The sequence below is a fragment of the Syngnathus acus genome, chromosome 23, assembly GCF_901709675.1.
Source record: "Syngnathus acus chromosome 23, fSynAcu1.2, whole genome shotgun sequence".
NCBI lineage: Eukaryota > Metazoa > Chordata > Actinopteri > Syngnathiformes > Syngnathidae > Syngnathus > Syngnathus acus.
Genome location: NC_051107.1, coordinates 1,782,536 through 1,804,175, shown reverse-complemented (window position 1 = coordinate 1,804,175; position 21,640 = coordinate 1,782,536). Strand labels below are relative to the sequence as shown.

General features: G+C 40.9%; 1 protein-coding gene and 1 long non-coding RNA gene across 2 annotated transcripts in view; both read right to left on the bottom strand.

The window, feature by feature from the left end:
* The window catches only part of plxna4 (plexin A4), a 106,974-nt gene extending 92,481 nt beyond the window's left edge, over window positions 1-14,493 (bottom strand). Inside the window, exons 1-2 of the mRNA XM_037243853.1 lie at window positions 14,060-14,493; window positions 4,953-6,271 (exon numbers count right to left, since the gene is read on the bottom strand). Of these exons, the coding sequence (XP_037099748.1) occupies window positions 4,953-6,185 (1,233 nt within the window). The 5' untranslated portion in view covers window positions 6,186-6,271; window positions 14,060-14,493. The remainder of the gene's footprint in view (window positions 1-4,952; window positions 6,272-14,059) is intronic.
* A 3,903-nt stretch (window positions 14,494-18,396) lies between these two features.
* LOC119117130 lies at window positions 18,397-21,439 on the bottom strand. The gene is made up of 3 exons (XR_005096426.1): window positions 21,243-21,439; window positions 19,160-19,342; window positions 18,397-19,040 (listed from the first exon to the last, which is right to left on the bottom strand). It is a non-coding gene; the product is annotated as an uncharacterized LOC119117130 (long non-coding RNA).
* Between the last annotated feature and the right edge of the window lie 201 nt (window positions 21,440-21,640).

The following is a 21,640-nucleotide window of genomic DNA, read 5'->3' as shown; positions in this document are numbered from 1 at the left end:
TTAGTTGAGTTCATTGTAATTATAATATACATTCATATTAGGGCTGAATAATTTAGCAAATTCAAATTGACATTATAATGTAGTACAATTTTCGTAAAGGCTGCAATTTGAGGAAAAACTGCCGTTATTAGTCGATTGGTAGAATTTATTTTTGCTCGAAAAATGGTTTTGCATTGCAGTATTGAGCTAGCTGATGTAGCGTAAGTAGCAAGCTAGCAAGAAGCTTCAGGTGGCTATTTCTGCGGCTAAACACGTTATTTCAAGCCTTGATACGACATTGTTATTCTCCAACTCAAATATACATTTAATTAAATAAATCTGCTTCTGATGTCTTGTGATCCAGACTCTTTTTTGATGCTTCACGGAGGCATCCCAAGAGTTTCCTTTTCATTTCTTGAACCAACACAGACCGAAGTAGAGCTAAAATTCAGTTTGAGTTGTCGCTGTCATCGCGTAGAGTAGCTTTAACTTCCTCTTCGCGTGCCAGTGGGACGACCACCCAGTGATTACAATTCAAGAGAACAATGGATATACATACATAGACTGATTTTTGATAGGGAATTGTAAAAGAATAGCAACAGGATGCTAATTTATAATAGAGCTGAGAATTGGGGCAGAAGCAAGAGAAAATGAAAGCTGCATGGCAATGTGTGATATTTTCTCCTATTTTTCAAATAAGACTCACGTCAATGTTGTGGAGATGAGGCCAACCAGCAGACAATGTTGTTTAATCACATAATAATGATATTGTGATGAATACTGACCTTTAACAAGCAGTATCATGTATGGAGATTTAATTAGCAGGCCGGTCGGCCAGCCAGCGAGCCGGATAGCGGATATGTGGATGGATGGAGTGGGATGAAGTGGAGTGGGGTCACCGTGGAAGGGGGGGGCAGTCTGGATAGTCTTAATGAATGAATGAGCCTTTCGCTTCCTGTGGATGTGGCCGAGACTGACTCATCGGACAGAGAGCCAAGGATTAAGCCTCTCCCATTTAGGCTGAGAACAATATTTTGTGTATTTATTTTCAAAGCAGTTTACATGTTTACAAATAATGGTAAATTAAAGATTAATTCTTTATTATATTCAAAAATATTAATTGAAAATAAAAATCTGTACTATTTGTCTAGCATATCACTTTTATTTTTAGATATTTTTATTTTTTAAGTTTGCCTCATAAAAGCTTAAACCGTTAATTCTTGAATATTACTAAATGGTAGCGATGGGAAAGTACCGATACCAGGTATCGGTATCTGTACAAGCCTTATTTCAAGATATCGATACTCGTTACAGCATCCAGTATTGGCTACTGTTTTATGAGTTGAACTAGAAACTACAAATTTGAAGATTAGAAAATTGCTATTAATTTCATGCAATTTTAAGAGAAATTGATATACAAGTTGTTTTCTGTGGAAATTCCATGTATCGAAACTAGTGGTATTAGTACTCGGTATCAGTATGATGACTACTCAAGAGGTGAGTACTTTTATTATTCTGATTATAATTCTTATTATTATAAACCTGATGTGCTAGAGAGAAAGAAATGGTAGATTGGAATCACAGAAAAATAAACTCGTCAAGTTTACTCATCTACGCCTATAAGATTTAGTTCAGCCCAAGTTATAGCGCCATCTATAAATTTGCCCGACAACACCTCCCAAAAACCAAATTCCACAACATGAAAAAGAAACACGTGAAGGCAGATGAGGGCCGACAAAGGACCGTGTTGAACGATATAATTAATCGGCGTGAATCCAGAAGCTGAGAGGCAGATGACTAATGTGTGAGAAGGGCCCGTGGCATGTTGGTTAATGACATGTAATTAATGATCATTAGCCGAGCGGATGAGCGGACGGTCGCGGCCTTCTTGGGACTCGCACGCGACCTTGTCATTTTCTCATCAGGGTGTGAAAGTCGGTGGCCAAAGCATTCCGAAAAGAGGACGAAGAGGATCGAGAAATGAATTGAGGATGGGTGTAAATTTATTGAGACCGCACGATTTTGTTTTTGTTTTTTTTCCTTCACTTTCTGCTGACAGAGCGAACATGTAAAGTGCAGGGGGACGGTTTTATAGGTCACATGCCACTTCACAATGATCTATGGACGCGGGCCCTCCTGGAGACTTATACTGTTGAGCGTGCATTATGTGGCTCGGCCAAGCGTGGCGGCCATTTTTTTTTTTGGGTTGGGGGAGCATCCTCATCCTCTCCATCATATCGCGCTTCCTCTCTCTCTCTGAGTAGATTATGGAAAGCGAGCGAGGATGAACTGCTTTATTCCCATGCGGAAAACAGTCCCAAAGTCCGTCAAAGCGCTTCTTTTTCATTATCTGATATAAACCTCAACACTGGTTTAAAAAATAAATAAAAAAAATTGAATGACTTCATTGTTAATCTGATTGGGGATTACTTCATGCTGTGAACATTATCCAATCACTGGAATCCTCTAGAACAATCTGGCAGTTTGTACGAGACATCGTTGATGCTAGATTAATATTGGCCTATCCTTATGATTAGATGGAAACGTGATATGATGTCATAGTTGATAGTGTATAACTGATTTTGGTTAGCTTTTAGACTTTTAGTAATGAACCACAGTTGACATACTCATAAATATGTTTGATTTTTTTTTTTTACTCTACATTGGCAAGTTCAACGCTTCATTGTTCACCAAGTCATTGTTTTTTTTGTGAAACAGCCACATGAATAGCAACAAGGATAAAGTGGGTTGCCATGGTAACATAAAAAAAAAAAAAAAACAGAGCGAGAAACTTTTTTGAAATGACTCATGGAGACAAATAGCGCTCCCATATGTGTGAAGAGACTAGTAAATAATGAGGCTGGGAGTTTTCACACGCAGTCTAATTGGAGACAAAAAAAAAACATAATAGCGAGTTTGAAGAGACGTAAACATAAAAACATAAAAACGAACATGATAAGGTAATTTGTTGCACTATAGGATGTGATGGATAAATCTGAAGTTTACAACGATAAAATGACGCAAACAAGTTAGCGATGAAAGAAATATCAGGGATGTCTTGAGGTCATCATATCACTGCTTATATGTTAATAAGTTGTAACTACACCATCAATTAATTTTATAATGAGTTCATCTTCTGATTAATGTACTCTGGTGTTCATGCCATATTTTTTTTTTACTTCCTACTCCGGAATTTAATCAAGGTAAATACAGCAGACTGTCGAACGTAATAGCGCAGCAATCTGGCGGGCAACTTTCACCATCTAATCGGGGGACTGCGGATTAATCACAACATACCCCCCCTGCCGCCGTCAGATGGCCGGGGGAGGATTTATCGAGGAGTCGTCGATGTTGCTTTAAAAACTTGATTGGCACGGCTGCTTTAAAAAATGCAGATTGCTTTTAATGTTTGGGGCGACGGTGTTTACAATTTGCATTGCCAAGATCGTTCCAGGTACAAATATGTCGAGTGGGTGTTTGATGTTATTGTGGCTTTGTCATTGAGGAGTCTTTGATCAAAGATGTTCTGGTTGGGCTGTAGCATCTGGAGCCTTCAACAAACTTCAGTTTTGAACTGGACTTTCCGTGAAAAGCAGGAAGTAGGTTTGTCACTGTTGAATATTTTTCGAACCGATTATTCTATCGATTATTCTATCGATTAATCAAATTCTAAAATGTTATTTGTGTATTACGAAACTATTTTCCCACATTTACTGGCTTTGGTCAATTGGTAATTAAACGATTACTAAATTATTACTAAACGATTACTAGATTATTTAAAACAGTTGTCGTTGAATTTTTCCATCTTTTCTATTTGATGAACCACTGAATGAAAATTTCCCAACGCCTCTTCTTTAGAGTCTTTTTGCCTCCTGGTGTGACGTATGAGCGTATGTGTGATTTATTTCCCGCTGCGTCCACCGCCTCCACTTCTTCAGCAGGGTCAAATTCACGCGGTGGCAGCGATGATACCGTGGCGAGTGGCGAAATGGCGTCGTTCCCCGGCGCTAACCCCAGCGTGCGCCATCACACACACACATACACACACACACACTCACACACACGCTTCCTCTCCCTGCTGACAGCTCTGCTGCGGGCGTGATTTATCCCTGCCCTCGAGCGGGCGGACGACGGCGGTCCGCCGGCACGTGCGGCCAAGCCATAGACCAATTCTTAGATTTACGCCGTGATTCCACAGGCCGACACGAGAAAGGGTCAAATCCTGAGATAGTAGACGGCTAAGGTCACGAGTGCATAGACTGGGCGAATTCTGAAATATGACCTTGAGCGTACAAGGTACGTTTATTTACGATTGTAGCGTCTGTGGGGATTGCCGGTGGTTGTACAACTGTGTAAAATCTCTTTCAGCCTTTTATTTAGCTTGTAAAAGTTAAAGGAAATTACTTCATGTCTGTGTTGAACAGTGTAGCGTTCATTCATAAAACAGAGGAGTATTTTTTTCCACAGCAGGTATTTAGTAAAATTGTCAGGAATAATTTAGAGCATCCTTCGGGAGATCTTCATTGGCTGCTTAGAAATCAAACAAATGCAAGATGACAATAAGGTAATTTTCTTCTTTATGGGGTTGGCTTCTTTTATCAATCAAGAAGAAGAAATAAGTTTGGGCTTTTGAAAGCAGTCCAAACACTCAGCACCCAATTTAACCCTGCTTTCCTTTTATGTGCGTGTGATGAACTGAATCACTGAATGTGTAATGTTGTTACAGGGGAATGAAATTATGGTAATTTGGCTGAGCATTGGGCTGCATTGTTTAAAAAAAGGTTGAGTGGATAGCGAACATCACATCATAATGAGACAGAGCATGAACCCGACTGAGAAAATGCTGCTCATCAAGGCGCCCCCCCCTACTTCATCTCAGCCAGATGAGAATTTACATCAGTGTCTTTCAGAGACACTTACCTGAGCTCGCCTCGAATAAACAGTGAGAAACCAAAAAAGAGTGTAGTACTCACCGCACTGCTGCAGGGAATATCTTTGACCTTGAGCCAAGCCAGGTCGAGCGTGCCCTCGCCCTTGTAGCACGACTGGAGTCTGTCCTTGATCCTCTCGTTGATTTTGCGAAGCGAGAACACGCAAAGGGCAGAGTCCTGGGATTCCTGCTGGGGTCTCCTTTTCTGACCCTTGGAGAAGACGGCGAAAAGGACGTCGTCGTCCGGCGCGACGTCCAGCGAGCGCGCCAAGTTGGCGCCAGCTTTGGACAGATAGGCCGCTTCCAGAAGTCGGTACTCCACATTGCCGCTGACGCATCCGATTGGCACCTCAACGTACGAGTTGAAGGCGGTGTCTGCTTTACACAGTCGGACTATCTTGGAGGTGTAGACCTGTTCTCGGCCTGCCGAGGAGGACCCGGTGGTCGGGCTGCCCCCCATTTCAGGCTGCAACGTAAGGAAGTAGACAAAGCTCCCGCTGGCGAAGCCGTAAATGTAATAAATGTCAAAGTCTGGTATGACGGTGAAAGTGTCAGAGGGGATTTTAATCATCGAGGCCACAAACTCATCGTGGAAGACATAAGCGAACATCCCATCCTCCTCGGAATTTCTGGCCAACTTGCGACTAGAGATGGTGGGGAAGTACTCCGGCTTGCCGTCCACCGCCGTGGCGACAAACAACATGTCCGGGGAGGCGTTCCCGTAGGAAACGATGACGCCAAACACAGAGCCGCTCTCGTTGACCCCAGAGAGGTAGTGTTCCTTTTTGTGGAAGGGTTCTCCGAGCTTGAAGAGATCGTCCAGGCGCAGCAGTTTGCAGATACCCTGGTAGAGACTCCCGCACGCTAGCAGCCGGTTTTCCCGGTAGTCCATCAGCAGCATCTTGTTGACGTTATTGGTGAGCGTCAGCGGTTCGCTGCAAGGCTGCACAATCCGCGGCGGGTAGCACTTGCGGTTATCCTCATCCGGGCCGGTTTCGTGAGACAACTGAACCTCCAAACCCGGTGAAAGTTTATAGATGCGATTAACCGCTCCCAAGTAAACGTTGCCATTGCGATAGTCCACCGCCAAATGGTTGAATGTCCATTCGGGGTTCTCGGCACGAAACGAAGCGTACTCTTCCTCCTCTAAAGACGCCGTGATCACTTGGGAGCCGTAAGATTGCGGAGCTCGTACCGCCGTTTTTGACGTGGTGAGCGGCGCCAACGTGGAAATGAAACAGCATAGAAAAAAGCAGATCCGTGTCCTGGACATCATGGCTGCGTAGGGTGGGACGGAGGCACGGCCCACTACTCTCTGTCGATCAGGATCAAGCCTCTTTCAAGATGGAGGACATTATGCACCTGGAAGACAGCGAGAAAACAGTGAGAATCAGCTCAAATTTAACCCAAAAAAAAATCAATGTATGGATCAAGCAGAGAAGATAAGGAGTCATCTCAGAGGAAGGTTCTGCACGGACACCTTCTCGCCTCTATGCACCTAATTGATTCTCCCCTCAGAGTAGCAATTTGCAACCTTTGGCGATTTCTCTCTGCTGCTTCCCAACAGGGTACATCACCTGCTGACTCTGCAAACGCTAGCACCTTCGCTTTGTCTTTTACAAACTAGCACAAAGGGGAACAATAATTAGAGAGGGGGGGAAAAAATGCTAGCCTTTGCAGAAATAAGAATACCGATATGTCATAGGGGTCACTCCAAACTGATGTTCTGCATAGAGCGGCGAGAAATTCGGAGACAAGGGAAACTTGCGAGTGTCACGTGCTTGTTGGGTCTCCCTGGTGGGAAGTTGGCATTTATCAGTGTGGCATCCAGACAAGCGTAATCAACCTGAGGAGCCTGATCTTACGAAGCCACAGCTTATTGGTCCCAAATTACGTGGAAGGTAATGAGGAGTGATAGCTTCTCCAATCGAGAATCAGAAGCAGGTTTTCTGGTATGTACAATATATGAGGCCCCACAGAATGTAATTTTGATGATTCCGAGACACTGTGGCTCATCTTCCGATAATAATCCAAACGCATCACTGCTCAGTCTCCTTCCCCGAGAGGCCATAACAAAGAACAATGAATATGAATACAAGATCAAACAAATTGGATGAGGAAAAGAAAAATTAACTCATTCACTGCTAGCCCAGTTAAAAAGGATATTTGACGTCTATAGCCGTCAATGGTAAGGTGAGATAATACCACTTTGAACTGAATTGCACTACCAAGGTTAGATGTGGTTTGTTTGCTTGCTTTTGGGTTCTTGACTTATCTCCACATTCAGTCTTGCCTGTACCACACACAAACTCACACACACAAAAAAGTCATGAGCAACCATTAGCAAAAATCAAAGATCAACTTGCTCCAAATTGGTCCATTTCCCAAAGCATTTAGACAATCTTTTATGGATCTGTCAGGAGACCCTTTTAGCTTTAGATATGATGATGATGGCGTAAATGGAGTGTCGGGGCGAGACATGACAATTAGGAGGCGATGCCGATCAAAAGCAAGAGGATGACAAAATAATCTATTTCTATTCAAAGACTGAAGCATTTCAGTGAGAAAAAAAAAATCTGATGACGTGCCAATGAAGAGTAAACTACTTAAATATGAACCGAACAAGAAAATGGGATTAAGAGAATGTGAGTGAGTGACAATGAGAGTAATTAAAGAAAAATAGATTTTTTCGTCATTACCGCCAATAATCTGATAATCAAAATTACAACACTATGAATTGTAGGAAGTTCTGATCCAGTCCAAACGGAACCACCTATGCCAAACTCCAAACCTGGACATCAACACAAACTTTCATCTGATGATTAATAGTCACCATCAGCAATGAAATGAAGCCGCACCCTTGAACTAATCTCGCTAGCAACCCTTCAATCCACACGCGGGAATAAATAAAGATTGAGCGATCAGGTCTGACACGGGGCTAAACTAACACCCGGAACAGATGGCACATTCATTCCTCTCAGGAAGACAGTAGCGGCAGAGGAGGAGGCGAGGAAAGGGCGGCGAGGATGGAGCCGCAATGTCCTTGAGTGTTTACATCAAGACGCGGATTAGCGGCGTGGATTACTGTCAACGGATACCCACTCTAGATCGGGGATGGTTTAATCCAACACAGATATCATGAAGACGAGCAGGAATAAAGATGGAATGTATAAAAAAATGGAAGGACGACGTTCCTTGATTAAGTATCTACCTAATTCTCCTTCGGCGAGGTCACGACTGTTATCATCTGGGTCAAGCAACTGGCGCCAAATAATATCAGCAAGGTCTACCAAGATTATACTTCCAATTTCTATTCCTGAAGAAAAACAGAAGCAAGGATCCAACAGTAAGACCCTCTGGATTTTCGCCAACATCTGCCCACCTTCTCACCATCTGTGTAATATTTGCCCCTCCTTCACTTATTAAAACTAATTCAGTCAAGTAAATTTAACTCCAGCCTCTCGGAACGGCGGATCATAAACGATCACGGTTCAAAGTATGAGAAAGAACCACTCTTTCATAATTCCCTGTAATCTATATCTAAGGCTCTTCTTCATTTTAAGATACCCTCTCCATCATCCCTCCGAGTGTCATACACGCCCAATCAACAGGACACAGATACTTCGCCGTAATTAAGACCACTGCAGCCAAGAATCGCTCTTAAATGTTTAAAAAGGCCGATGAGTTTTCTTCTGGGGTTCCGGGAGCTAATTCAAAGCCTAAAGCGGCCGTTCCTGCATTTAATTCCCAGACGCTACAAGCTAGCGGGCAGACGAATCAGATTTCGGCTCCGTCAGCTGCACACTGGCATCATCTCCAGTCCTGACACGTCTTCCCTGTGTTGCTTCATCTAGCCACTCATCCTCAGTCCTTCATGACTCTCTCTTGCTTTCAGCTTCTCACACTGAAAATCAGTTTTTAGTTCAGCCACAATATAACCACAAAGTGACCTAACTAAAGTTGCCCTAACTCAAGATAATTTGGAAATAACCATCATGGGTAGTTCTCAGAAAGTATGGTCCAACTCTGATGTTCGAACAAGCTCAGTTTTCTTCCCTTTTAATCACCAAATTTCACTCCTTACAATATTTCAAACATTATCTTCTTATCGGATACAGAAACGGAGCAAAAATAATGACCTCAATTGAGCACAGTGTTGTTAAAATGCGGCTCCTTCCCACAGGCTGAATCCTTGGTGTTGTTCTTTTATCAGATCTTATCAAACTAATCGTGTCCTATGAGTGTATTTTAGTTGAAAAACGGCGCAAATAACTCGGAGCCTTCATAAAGAGATGATTCGGTGTTGGTGGGATGTAATAAAGGTCTAAAAGATAGAATCGAGTGTCACATCTAAAAATGAATCCCTGTGTAATTAATAACAGTAATCACAGTTCAGTGTTGGCAGACCGTGTCCCCGAGACCATGCGTGAGAAACCTCGGAACACCTCGGCGGAACGCGTCCAGATGATTATTGGCATCGTGAATCACAGCTTTTGCAGTTGGCTTGCGATAACATGCCACAAATGTCCGACGGGAGGAGTCATAGGAAGCCTGAGGGCAACTGTGTACGGGGATTGTATCACCACGATCCAAGTCGAGACAAGTTTGGAGGGAACAAAGAGGTGAACTGTCATTAGAACTTGACGATCGTTTTAAGTGGCTACCTTGGTGGAGATGATGATGTCTTGCTGTTTCTAACCAATAACAATTCCAGTCCACATTTTCATCCAATTTGCGATGAACCCATGTTCCACTGACCTATGGGATTCCCAATCCATGCTCCCGAGAAGACTTGACCTCCGGGATTAAGCGCTTAGCCACAAAACTCTCGATAATTTACAAGGCTTTGTGCTGGTGATTAAAATGAAACATTTAATTCGTTCGACCGCCACACCAAATTTTGGTTTAGTCCAAGAGTCTGCTGCCAACTATAGGACAAAAACATTAATCGTATTCAAGCACCTCTGAATGGCTGGCAGCATCTGGATTAAAGTCTCTGTCCGCCTCAATAATCCAGAGTAGAGATGAGGAAGCATTTAAAGACATTAAATTGAACCCACAATGGGTTTCTATTACATTTGAACAAATTTGAGACCACTTTTGGATATTTTGCCATATTATGATATACACCTTTTGGCCACCGGAGGCAGCGCACTACAGACGACACACACGATTATTTTTATATAACGCATTTGTTTTCGATTTCTTAAGACATTAATTTGAACCCACATTGGGTCTCTATTACATTTGAACAAATTTAAGACCTTTTTTGGATATTTTGCCATATTATGGTATACACCTTTTGGCCACCGGGGGCAGCGCGATACAGACAATACACACGATTATTTTTATATAACGCATTTGTTTTCGATTTATATTCCAACATGAACTTCTCTGTTTGTGTTTACAAGCCTCTGGGCGTCCAATAAAATGCATAGCAGGAAACTGACAGTCAGGCTTGATTTGTAAAGGCCCCGTTTTAATTGCATGGACTTATTAGTCAAAAGTTTTGATTTATACATTTCCTCTAAAGTGCTTCCCCTGCGCTGGGAGGTGTTTAAAGAGTGTCGATGCAGGTTTACACTCCATTACTGGGCCTTTTGCCTCGCCTCCCCGCTTGTTTGTCTCCCTTCAGATGTTCTCGCCGCGCGTGCAACCGCAGCCCTCAAAAGCCCGTGGCATAAACACATCAGACAAGCTTTCTCCGAGCCAGCCAGCCAGCCCGCCCGCCTGCCAGCCTGTCGTCCGTCACAGCTACACGGTAGAAGATGCAAATTGTTCTCCCTCGCGCCCCTTCGTCGCTTCACCCGCGGTCACGGCCCTTGTTTTGACGCCCTGATTTTCCACTGAGCTCTACCGCTGTTGCTTTTGCCCCGGCGAGACACGGTGAGGCTCTTACAAACATATAGTCAAGAAGCACGCCTGCCAGATTTGCCACCGGGGCCCCCGGAACGACACGAGCAAAGCTCCGCTGGATGAACTGTGGTGTGACAATGCAAAACAGATGGACACAAAAAGGAAGGGGAGGAAAAGGCTGAAATGCTCATTCAGAAGTTGGGAGTTATGTTTCTGCCAGGGGAGGGGGGCTGGGGGGCGACTTGGACGCTTGATGTAATACAACTCACATAGTATGCGCTGGAAACCACATGACAAAATATTTTCAGGGGAAAGAAAAAACTGAGGTGAATGGGATGTACAAACTGTTAACTATCAAAACAATTTTTTTTCTCACGTCAATTTTATTGTACGATTCCGATTTTTCCCATTCCTGTTTTTTTCTCTCTTTTTCTTCAAAATTAGTATTTTTTCTTCTAAGATTATAATTTTTTTCTTCTTCTTATAAAACAAACTTTTAGAAATCAATTTTTTGAAACTTAATAAAAACCTTTGTAAAAGTACTTTATTGTTTATTTCATGTAAAATTACAACTTTTAAACATCGCACAGTAAAATTATAACCTTGAAACTTTTTGAAATTAAAACTTTTGAACTTTTTCCTGTAAATTAAAATTTGTAATAATTTTTGTATTATTTCTTTTAAAATGAAATACATTTTCCGTTGCTTGTAAAATTACAACTTTTAAACGATTGTACATATTATATGCGTTTCAATACAAAATACATTTATTTATATATCTTCATTATTGCACTGTTATTTGATGGTATAGTTTCTTAAATCGTAGCATTACAACTTTTTTTTTTCCCCCTTTCTGTGTGTCCCTAATCCTCCCATGAAAATGAACAAAACTACACTTCATAAGTCACAGTATGTGCAAAAGTTGCACTTTGTCACACTCATCATTTATCATTGGTGCATTTCCAGTTACTGCCATCCAACATTAACGCATCCACTCATCATTCCTATTTTACCGGCCAAGGACAATTTCCGAGAAGTTTGGAGTTGGCAAAGCAGGTTACCACGGAGACATGCAAAGAATGTTGTGTCACAATTCAAGGCTGAATAAATCACACTCTGGACAAACAAAATGGTAACACACACGAACCACCAATGTATATGTCTGAGTCTCTGTCGATGATGATGTCACATGTAAGCAAACTAGCTGCCCAAAGTGCAAAAAATTGTTTAAAATGTGGAAAACTGCATTAGCAGAGCAATCAAAACAGTCGCAGCCTGGGCCAGAACACAACAAGCAATGAAAACATTTCATTCCAGGAACGCTACTAACTTCTCCCCGGCACTTGGCGGGGGAGTACTGGGGCCTGGCTGGGAGTCAATCACTGCATTCACACACATTTCCAAATCCCATCAACAACAACAAGAAAAAATCACAAAGGTCTTAAAAAGACGGGTTTCACTGTGAAAAGCCTGCAAACCCCAGTGTAAGCCTTGCTAAATCTCTCATGTAACATATCCTAAACGGAATGCTGCCATGCTATCATTTATCCTGTCTATGTTCCTCTCAATACACAAACTACTAAAGAGCTGCTTCCTAAAATCTTTGAGCAAGACGCTAACACATGAGAAGAAAGATGTGCATAAAGCATTGATCCCCACGACTGTTCGGAGTTCCTCAGGGATCAACTTGCAGTCCCATTAACATTAGCAGAGGCAAAATTATTTGCTTATAATCCTAACACCACAATTGCCTCAGTTAGTGGGTATCAGATGTTTTACATCAAACACCACACAAGCAAATACTCGATTAAATGCAAATGTATTATACTAAAAAAAGAAAAAAGTTAAATACAACTGAGCTGTCCTTGGGCAATGATTTTTTTTCACATACCACTAGAGGGAGCCTTTGTACCTTCAATAGTACCCAAATGCCAAAGCCATCTATTTTTTATTTTTTGTCTTTTACAATACACAAGTGAATGAAAAATAACAACGTGCTTGTCAATAATTGTATTTTTTTTTTCGTTTTAATTTTTCTTTTAAATATGACTTAGGCAACTATGCCAGTAATCTAACAATACAGAGTTAAAGCTTTTCCACATTTCTTAAATTTATTTCGTACTAACAGTCTAAACTAAAACATACAAAATATTCATTTCGTTTTATTTTCGTTCAGAAGTTTCTATTTTCTCCCATATCAAAATAATCCACATGAAAACTGTGCCAAGGCAACAGGTGGCCCCATAAGCTTTTACAGAACGACTATTTTTGCCAATCAGAAGAAAGTCACGTTCGTAAAAGGCCCGAGACGTCAAAACATAAAAAACGTCCCTAACGGGAGCCGCAGAACAAACAGAGAGCGCCATTCATGTCCGTCGCACAGCCTCATCATTCACCGGCGTGTTCCTCTCACTTCATTCACACGCGCGCACCGAGTCCGCTGAGTCTCCCCATCTCCGCCAGCCCGTCATCCGGCAAGGTTGCCGAGCGAGATTAAGCATCAGTGAGACCCGATATTGACAAGGCCGCGCTCCCTAGTAACCAAAACACCACGCCTGACGGACACGGAGGGAGGGGGTGGGGGTCATATGTCAAAGTGACTCCCTTACAAAGGCTACTGCCCGGCGCGGGACCAGATAGGATTATCCAACTCCTCCTCTGGGACTCCACTGTTTACCCTCCTCATTCACCGGGGACCTTGACAGCGGTAACGCACACTAATGGGCCAATTGTGATGACAAAAAAAGCGCACAATCTTCAGAGGTATTCCTAAAATTGACAACCAATCAAAACTGATGTACCTGATAAAGTGGACGTCTCCGTACATCTATAGTAAACAAATCCGTCTTATGTTACGAACGTGCTCCAGCGACGTTAGTGCTACATGGATCCCTCCGGGGGCTCACATGCGGCAGGCAACCCCTCCGGCCGTACTTTGAACACACAAGCACAGACTTGCACTATGAACTGAAAATGTGGTTTGACATGAAGATAGAAAAACCATGCAGCTGCGACAAAACATACAAAAATAAATGATAGTTAGAATAGAGGCAACCTTTTGAGATGCAAACTCAAAATACTTCACCCTAAAACTTATTTACTATTACGAGTTGAGTCAACTTTGCATGATTTTATGAAAAGCAAGATGCGCTGGCAAACACAGAGAGAATAATTCATAAAAAAAAAGGTTTGTTTGGGGGGGAAAAGCTTCCTGAGCCTCCAAAATATGCAGCAAAGTGGGTGAAGCAGGTGCATCCCTCCCTCCGCAAGCCCGAGACAGGTCTGCCTGCTTACCTGTACACTCTGCAGATGTCATTCGCAACCGCACTGCGGATGCAATAGAAGCACGTCCAAAAAAAAAAAAAAAAAAAAAACAGCTTCTCTTTGCTATCTCCCAAAAGAGGCAAAAATGAGAGGAGCGTCTATTAAATCCTATTCGGGAGGCGAGTCCACTTTAAATCCACATACCAAAAAAAAGAAAGAAAAAAAAAAACACTTCCACAAGCTTGCAGTGGCGGACCTCAAGCAGGAGCATCCCACGGTCAGCCGGAGCTGAACACGCCGCTCAGCGTGCACTCACAGCCGGCCGCCGCACCTGCCATGCCCCGGCGAGGAAGCACAGGAGGAGGAGAGAAACGAAGAAGAGGAGGAGGAAGGTTTGAGCGTGTGCACGGAGAGTTTGGGATGCGACTCGGTGCGGCGCTCCTGCTCAAGTGACGCTTAGAGGGTGGCTGCAGCAGAGTGGGAGTGAGAGCAAGACGAGGGGGAGGAGGGAGAAGCGTAAAGGAGGAGGAGGAAGAGGGATGCCTCGGAGTTGGCCGCTTTTGCCCTTCATACTGAAAAGAGGAGGACGTTGCGTGCAGAAGTCAAGCAAAGAAAAGAATCCATCACCTTTGCATGCACTTTTTTGGGGGGGGGGGTGGATTTGGGGATGCTATTTCCATATAGAGACGACTTGCATGGGGTGATTAAAATCTGCATTATTTTGCTCTTTGATGAGATTTTAAACGCTTCAGGGGTGGGTCCAATTAACGCAATTAGTATTCAAGCAGGCTCATTATGGCATGTGGATTTAAATAGGCGGAGGTGGAGGGGTAAAGGCACCTTTCTATTGGTGCAAATGAGATTTTAATGTCTCTTTTTTGGGGGGGTCTGCAGCATCACCCCCACCCTCCCTCTACTTTCTCAATTGGCTTTTGCCTGCAGATAGCTCTCAAGAAGGACTGAAGGTTGAAACTCTGCATCAGAGTGCCACCTAAAGGCAGAAGGGACGGTGCAGGCAGCTCAGCAGCGCCATCTGTGGTCATAGTGAATATTACGCTTAGAAAAGAAGGATCGAGATTGTGAGATTTATTGTGTGGTGCCTTGTTTATCAGTATAGTTTGAGTTATTTATTTAATTGGTTTTATGGATGCATTTATTTTTCAATATTATTTAATTTTTTTTTAGTTTTTTGTTTTCGGGTATGTTGAATGTATTTGTATTTTTGTCAGTATTTACTTTTTATATATTTCATGTAAAAGTGCATTTATTTTTAATACATTTCATTTAGAATTTTGTCTTAATTTCTATGTGCAATAATTGATTTGCAATATATTGATCAGTGTTTATTTATTCAATATATTTTAATTCGAATTCTATAGATTATTTTTTATGTTTTAAGTAAATGTTATTGTAGATTTATATTTGTTGATTTGCAATGTATGATGTTATTTGTATTTATTTAAATGTATTCAATTAAAAATTTGGATTCAATATAGTACAACTTTTTTTTTGCCTTTTTTGGGCACTGTGAAAAATCAAATGGCACATCAGAGTTCCCGTATGGTCGGAGAGAAGCATAGAATATCCAACCTCAACTGCTCCTAGTCTTAGTTTTTGTAAAATAATTTTCCAGCCAAAAAATATTATTTATAATCCTGTGAGTGACGTTTTTTTCCCTCTTCATCACACATTTTTTTTTGATGGGTGTGACAAACTTTTTTGGGCACATTTTTATGAACTAATCTATTGGATTGGGTGCCATTAGATCCCACAGGACCAAATTAGATCGACAATAACGGATATTTAAGGACATCAAAGGTCAATGTCACCTTTAAAGACGACAGAGCCCTAAATCAATGCACACAATAAATGACAATTGTTTTGAGGAGGCGGTCCTATTTCCGCCCAAATCTCCTTGACAACACATTGATTTAAAAGACCGCATCACATTTGCATGGCGGTCTCCTTTGAGGGCATCTCGCCGTTCGTTTGAAGGCCATAAATGCATCGATATGGACAAAGCTATTAGCTTCAAGCGAGCTAAATCAACAGTCTTGCAGATCTTCATATCAGATAGCTCAGCAAATCAATAACGTCGCCATGGACCGTGACAATCGACGTGTCACCATCGCATGACCTTATGAAATTAATGTTTGTGTGCGGCAAACAGTAAAGCGTAAAAGAACGACGCAAAACATGTCTACAAAGTCGGTACGTCAACGTTCATGTAAAATGCTACAAATCTTGCGTGTGTTCATAAGGTAAAAGAAAATTTGAGCAACCAAAAATTGGTTCATCAACATTTGTGTAAAATATTTTATTTTTAAACGATTAAAGTGGCGTTTGTTTTATTATATGTACGTATCTATGTATAAGACAAGTGCAAAACTACACCAAAAAAAGTTGTGAAATTTATTGTGAGGCTATAATTACACAAAGAGCAAAAAGCAACAAAATGTTCAGGTTCTACTCAATAAATGTACTAACTTAGGTCAAATATATCAGAAAATCAAAGGGTTTAAAAATATAATAAAAAAAATTCAATTTTCTACTAAATATTTGCATTTTTTTATTGTGAGATTGTGAGTACAACGACGCAAAAGTAGCAAAATCTGATTACATTTTTAACTATATAAATCCAACGATACTATCACATCCTACTAAAATTGTGTTTTAGTGACGAAAAGTCACCAAAACTGTCAAACTACTGTGTCAAATCTTTTATAAAAAATTCCTACAAAACACTGAGGTTCAAAACCCACGAAAAAAAAGTTTTTTTTTAATGTGTCAAAATAATGTGTCCAACTTTTGATTTAAAAAATCCTACAAAATATTATGAAGTTCTAAACCCATATAAAAGAAGTTTTTAGTTTTATAGAAAACCCTCCCCGAAAAAACTTTGGATTTAAAAAAAATCCTACAAAATATTATGAAGTTCTAAACCCACAAAAATAAGTTTTTGGTTTTCTAGAAAATCCTACCCCAAAAAACTTTGAAGTTCTTTTAAACTACATAAAAGAAGTTTTTGGTTTTATAGAAAATCCTACCCCAAAAAACTTTGAAGCATTACTAGGACGAGTAAAGGGCATACGGTAGGAGAACATTAGCTTGCCGCTAGCTTCTTCATTCACACGCACTGACCAACATGACTGGCACATTTGTCTTGCAAATGAGACGATGACTTATGAACGGCGTTGATGAAGCTGCCGCCTCGAATTCAGTCAAGTGTGCGTTTGAGGGGGCGGGGGCCTTCTCCTGCCAGCTGGCATGGTGTTGTCTCAGCAGTTCTACCAACGTTGCCCCCAAGTGCACGGGGGTCCCCATTTGAATGAAGCCACTGAAGCCCTTTAAGCACAGCTGCATGCTTCAACTAAACCCTGAAATCGCCCCCCCCCCCCCTTTCAACGGTGGTCCACATCCCAGGGGTCTTTCTAACCCCTTTCTGCTAACGTCAACACAAACACAGATGTCCATCAAACATCTGTTACAGTAGCCCTTCTGTCCCCTTGACAATCACTGCAAAGTTATACAAAAGCAAAGAATTGTAAACTGTATCAAAACCCAACATTGATGTTAATTAGTTTGGGTTATATTGATAAAAGAGACCAAAGTATATATTTTGTATTTAAAAAAAAAATCTGACTAAAATTTACTGAGGACATTAGTATGTGTAAAGCCGCATTTTACACGAAATAAACTTATAAATATATCTTTTTTTGTCAAATTTGAACAAATTCAAAACACATTTTGTACAAATTACAGAGGATTATTTTTAGGGGTATATTCTACAATCCTCCAATGTTTCTTTTCCCCAGGTTGTCACATAAATGGTCCGACGTAAAGAAAAAAAAATCATGAAATCTTCTGACAAGAACTAAATTATTTGGTGCAAAACCCTACTAAATTCTTGAGTCTGTTAAAATTCAAGATTTTTTTATGATTGATTGATTGATCGATTGAATATTTATCGATCCCCAGGGGTGGGGAAATTCAGGCCCCAGCAGTGTCCATACCACAGAGTGGGTATACAAAAGACACACAGATGGCATGAGCGCAACTCAATAGGCTCTCATAAGGCTGCCACACAACGGCGCCACAAAGAAAGTCAGAAAGTGCTCAAGATAAAAGCCATTAAAGCAAAAACAAAGCCAAAAGACAAAGGAAGAAAAGTAACAGCGGCCAACCAGCACCCCTCAATACAAGAGAACACCCAAAACACACAAAATAGCCTCCACGGGGTCCAACTACAGCGCTGAGCAAACAAATGACTTTGCTAGTCTTTTAAAAAAAAAACATGTATATAAAGTGCAAATATGCACGCCTCCCACTATTTTATATTATTATATTTTTTTGATGTTTTTGCAGAAAATGTGCAGATCATTTTAGTATTAAATGAAAATCTGAAGACAATATGTTACACAGCTCATTTTCTCATGACAATCAATTATTTTCAGTCAAAAATTCAAAAATTTCCATTGGGACAGGCAGTTCGATTCCCACATCTAAATTGTGTTTATATTTACGGTGACATTTACACACCTGTCGATGATGATGCGTGGTGTCCATCTCAATGGAAATATTTTTCCAATCCAATTCCAGACTTTGAAAAGCAACAACATAGCATGTGTCAGCCTTGTGCGTGCTGTCTCAATTTTTCTAATGAACTCTTATGTGCTGTGAATGACACTCTCAAATTTCATTGATTTGGATTGTAAATAGCTTTTCAATGCGCAGTCAGATGGTAAATGATATTGAGGCTGACATTTGTATTTATATATCAGCGAGGCTCCGGTGGACAGCCGTGTTGAATTAGTTAGTTTGCATATTGATGACTTGATCAAATTTTTTTGGGGGGGCGGTGAGTGCGTGGGTGTGCGTTTACCCATCCGTGGCTCATTTCCGTCAATTTCTCGACCAGGACAGCAGCTGTCTTTCTGTCCATGGGCACGAATGTGTATACTAGGTGAGTTTCGCCCGCAGCGTCTCCGGAGATCCGTTCCAAGCCGTCCCCCTAAAGAGTTGAACCCATGGGTGCCGCAGATGGTCCGAGGGTTTGGAAACAGGAGACACGAATTATAAATGCCAAGAGACAAACAAACAAAAACTGGAATGATGCCCAAGAGAACAGACCTCTGCTAGAAAACATGCCAAGCAATGCTGTTCCCCTCCAGTCCTGGTGGTGGCGGTACTGCTTGTTAATGACACATCATGAATAATTATTTTACAAGAAAAATGTTAAAGTGCAATATTTACCGAGGAGATTAGCAGGGATCTTCCATTGACACCCACGTCACTCACCAGACTGGGCGCCACCTTTAAAAGCCATAACAACACTTAAGTTCACAGATGGAAATGTATTAATTAAATTAATTAAAATTAATCTGATTGACGGACAAAATTATGTGATACTTTTTAACAAAGTATCATAGGACTCTGTTGTGGTGTTTTTGTGTAATCTCAAAAAATATCCCAACAATTGGCCATAATAATTCACAGTTTAAAGTCTGATTGCTGAGGAGTCTTATCAAGATTATCCTAATGGCAGATCTGTAACTAAGGATAACAGTTTCAATCTTTGCCTACATCAGTATTATGAAAATCTGTTCTACTGTTTTGGCAAAATCCTACAAACGACGATCACAACGTAATTTTACGCCTCCTTTACAGTTATAAGCATAGCGAAGAAGCCTTAGTAAAAACATCGTAATTTACCAAATTTACTGTGAATGATTTCACTGAATGACTGACAGATTATTTAATGTGTGTGCTAACACGCAACAGGAAGTGTGTAAATTATGCATGATTGTTGCTGTTGATAGAGGTTTGCATTTGTGAAGCTTCTAAACACATTCGTTTCGGCGCAACACAATTTAGACGAGCGTAAGAAAACACAAATTTGAACTTTAATCTACGCGTTGCAATCTTCCTTTGTTTTTTGTTTTTATTCCAATGCAATAATGACCAAAACTGAGAAACATGCAAATCACACTGGATGTCAATGTTCATATTTGAGCGTGTAATCTACAATAGATCCATCAATCATGTCCATAATATGGAAATTATATATTTATATCAATATTGCTTTTGTAGCAGGTCAACCAGACTCATTGTTTTCAATAAACTGTCAAGATGGGAGATGGTCGAAATCACATTTGGGATGTGGGTTTCAGATGCAATCCTAGTTGGTTGCTTTAATGGGCTGGATTTCATCAAGTCAGTCTCTGGTCATACATGTGATGATATATTTTCCAAATTTTCAACTTTTGCAAAAAAATCTATTGGAAAATGTGGACTGTTTGTGTCTGACGTGTGTATTTAAGTAAGATTTTGAAGGGAATTTGTACTATTAGATAATATATAATGTCATTTTGACTTTATATATGCTTTTCCATTTCTTTCATAACATTTTAATTTTGTTGTTACTATGACCGGAAAACAATAGCTTTTTAAACAATGTTGGATGATATGTTGATATATGATATATGTATGGACTGATAATAAAAAGTAGGGATGTAACAAAAAACGATTTCAAAAGGAACATCGTTCATTTCGTAAAAAAGACGCAAGTGAATCGAACTGAATCGTTCTACTTTAAAATGTATCGAGATACCTGCATGTATCAGGTCCTCTTTTATTGGAGTGTTATATCTTAGAAGGAAATGACACATTTACACTACTGACAAGTTCACAACTAAAAAGTTATGGTACTCAAAATGAGTCGTATTACGTCGAATCGAATCGTAATTCCGGTCGTACTGAATTGAATCGTGTCATTTTGAGTCGAATCGTACTGGAATCGTTTTGCATCCAAGTATCGAATCATCTTTATATATATTTGTGTACGTGTGTCTATACGGTTTTTGATACACGAGATGAGAAACACATCCAATGAGTTTGGTGCATTTCAAATTGAACGTTAGTCCGTAAAAAAGTTAGTGTGACATCCTTTTTGAGTCCTCACAGGTGAAAGAGAACATACAGTATGTAGGCATGGGCACATGTGTGTATGTGTGTGTGTGTGTGTGTGTGTGTGTGTGTGTGTGTGTATGTGTGAAGTCCCAGGACAACTCATTAGGTACGCAGTCCTGACCGCGGACGAACAAGGGAGAGAGAGAAGGACATTGTGCTGCAGTGTGTGCACTCTGCATGCCAGTCACACAAAGTCCAAAGTGCGCACACGTTAAGTCGTGTGTGTTTGAGACATCCGACTTACCGCTCCACACACCATGTACAAAGCCTGACGTGGATTTATGTTGCTTCCTGCCGAAGGAGACAAGCTGAGAGAAAAGGGACAAATTAAAGCAAAGGCTTCGAATAGCCACTGTTCTAAACTAACTCAGAAGATGGCTTATTGACTGCTCTGTGTTTAAAGCAAGTGTGTGTTTTTTTTTTTTTTTTTCTTCCATCCCAGCATGCATCTGCGTGTCCTTCATGGACTTTATTGACGTGAAACAAAGAAAAAAAAGTCTGATTTGCACACTGATAAACACTGATGACTGCACACTACATTGGCTGTGATCGTGGATAAGAATCCCTCGGATTTCGTCTTATTTGGATGCAAATGAAGCAGAGGATTACGTCTCGGGGGCTGAGATGTGTGCGTTTGGGCGA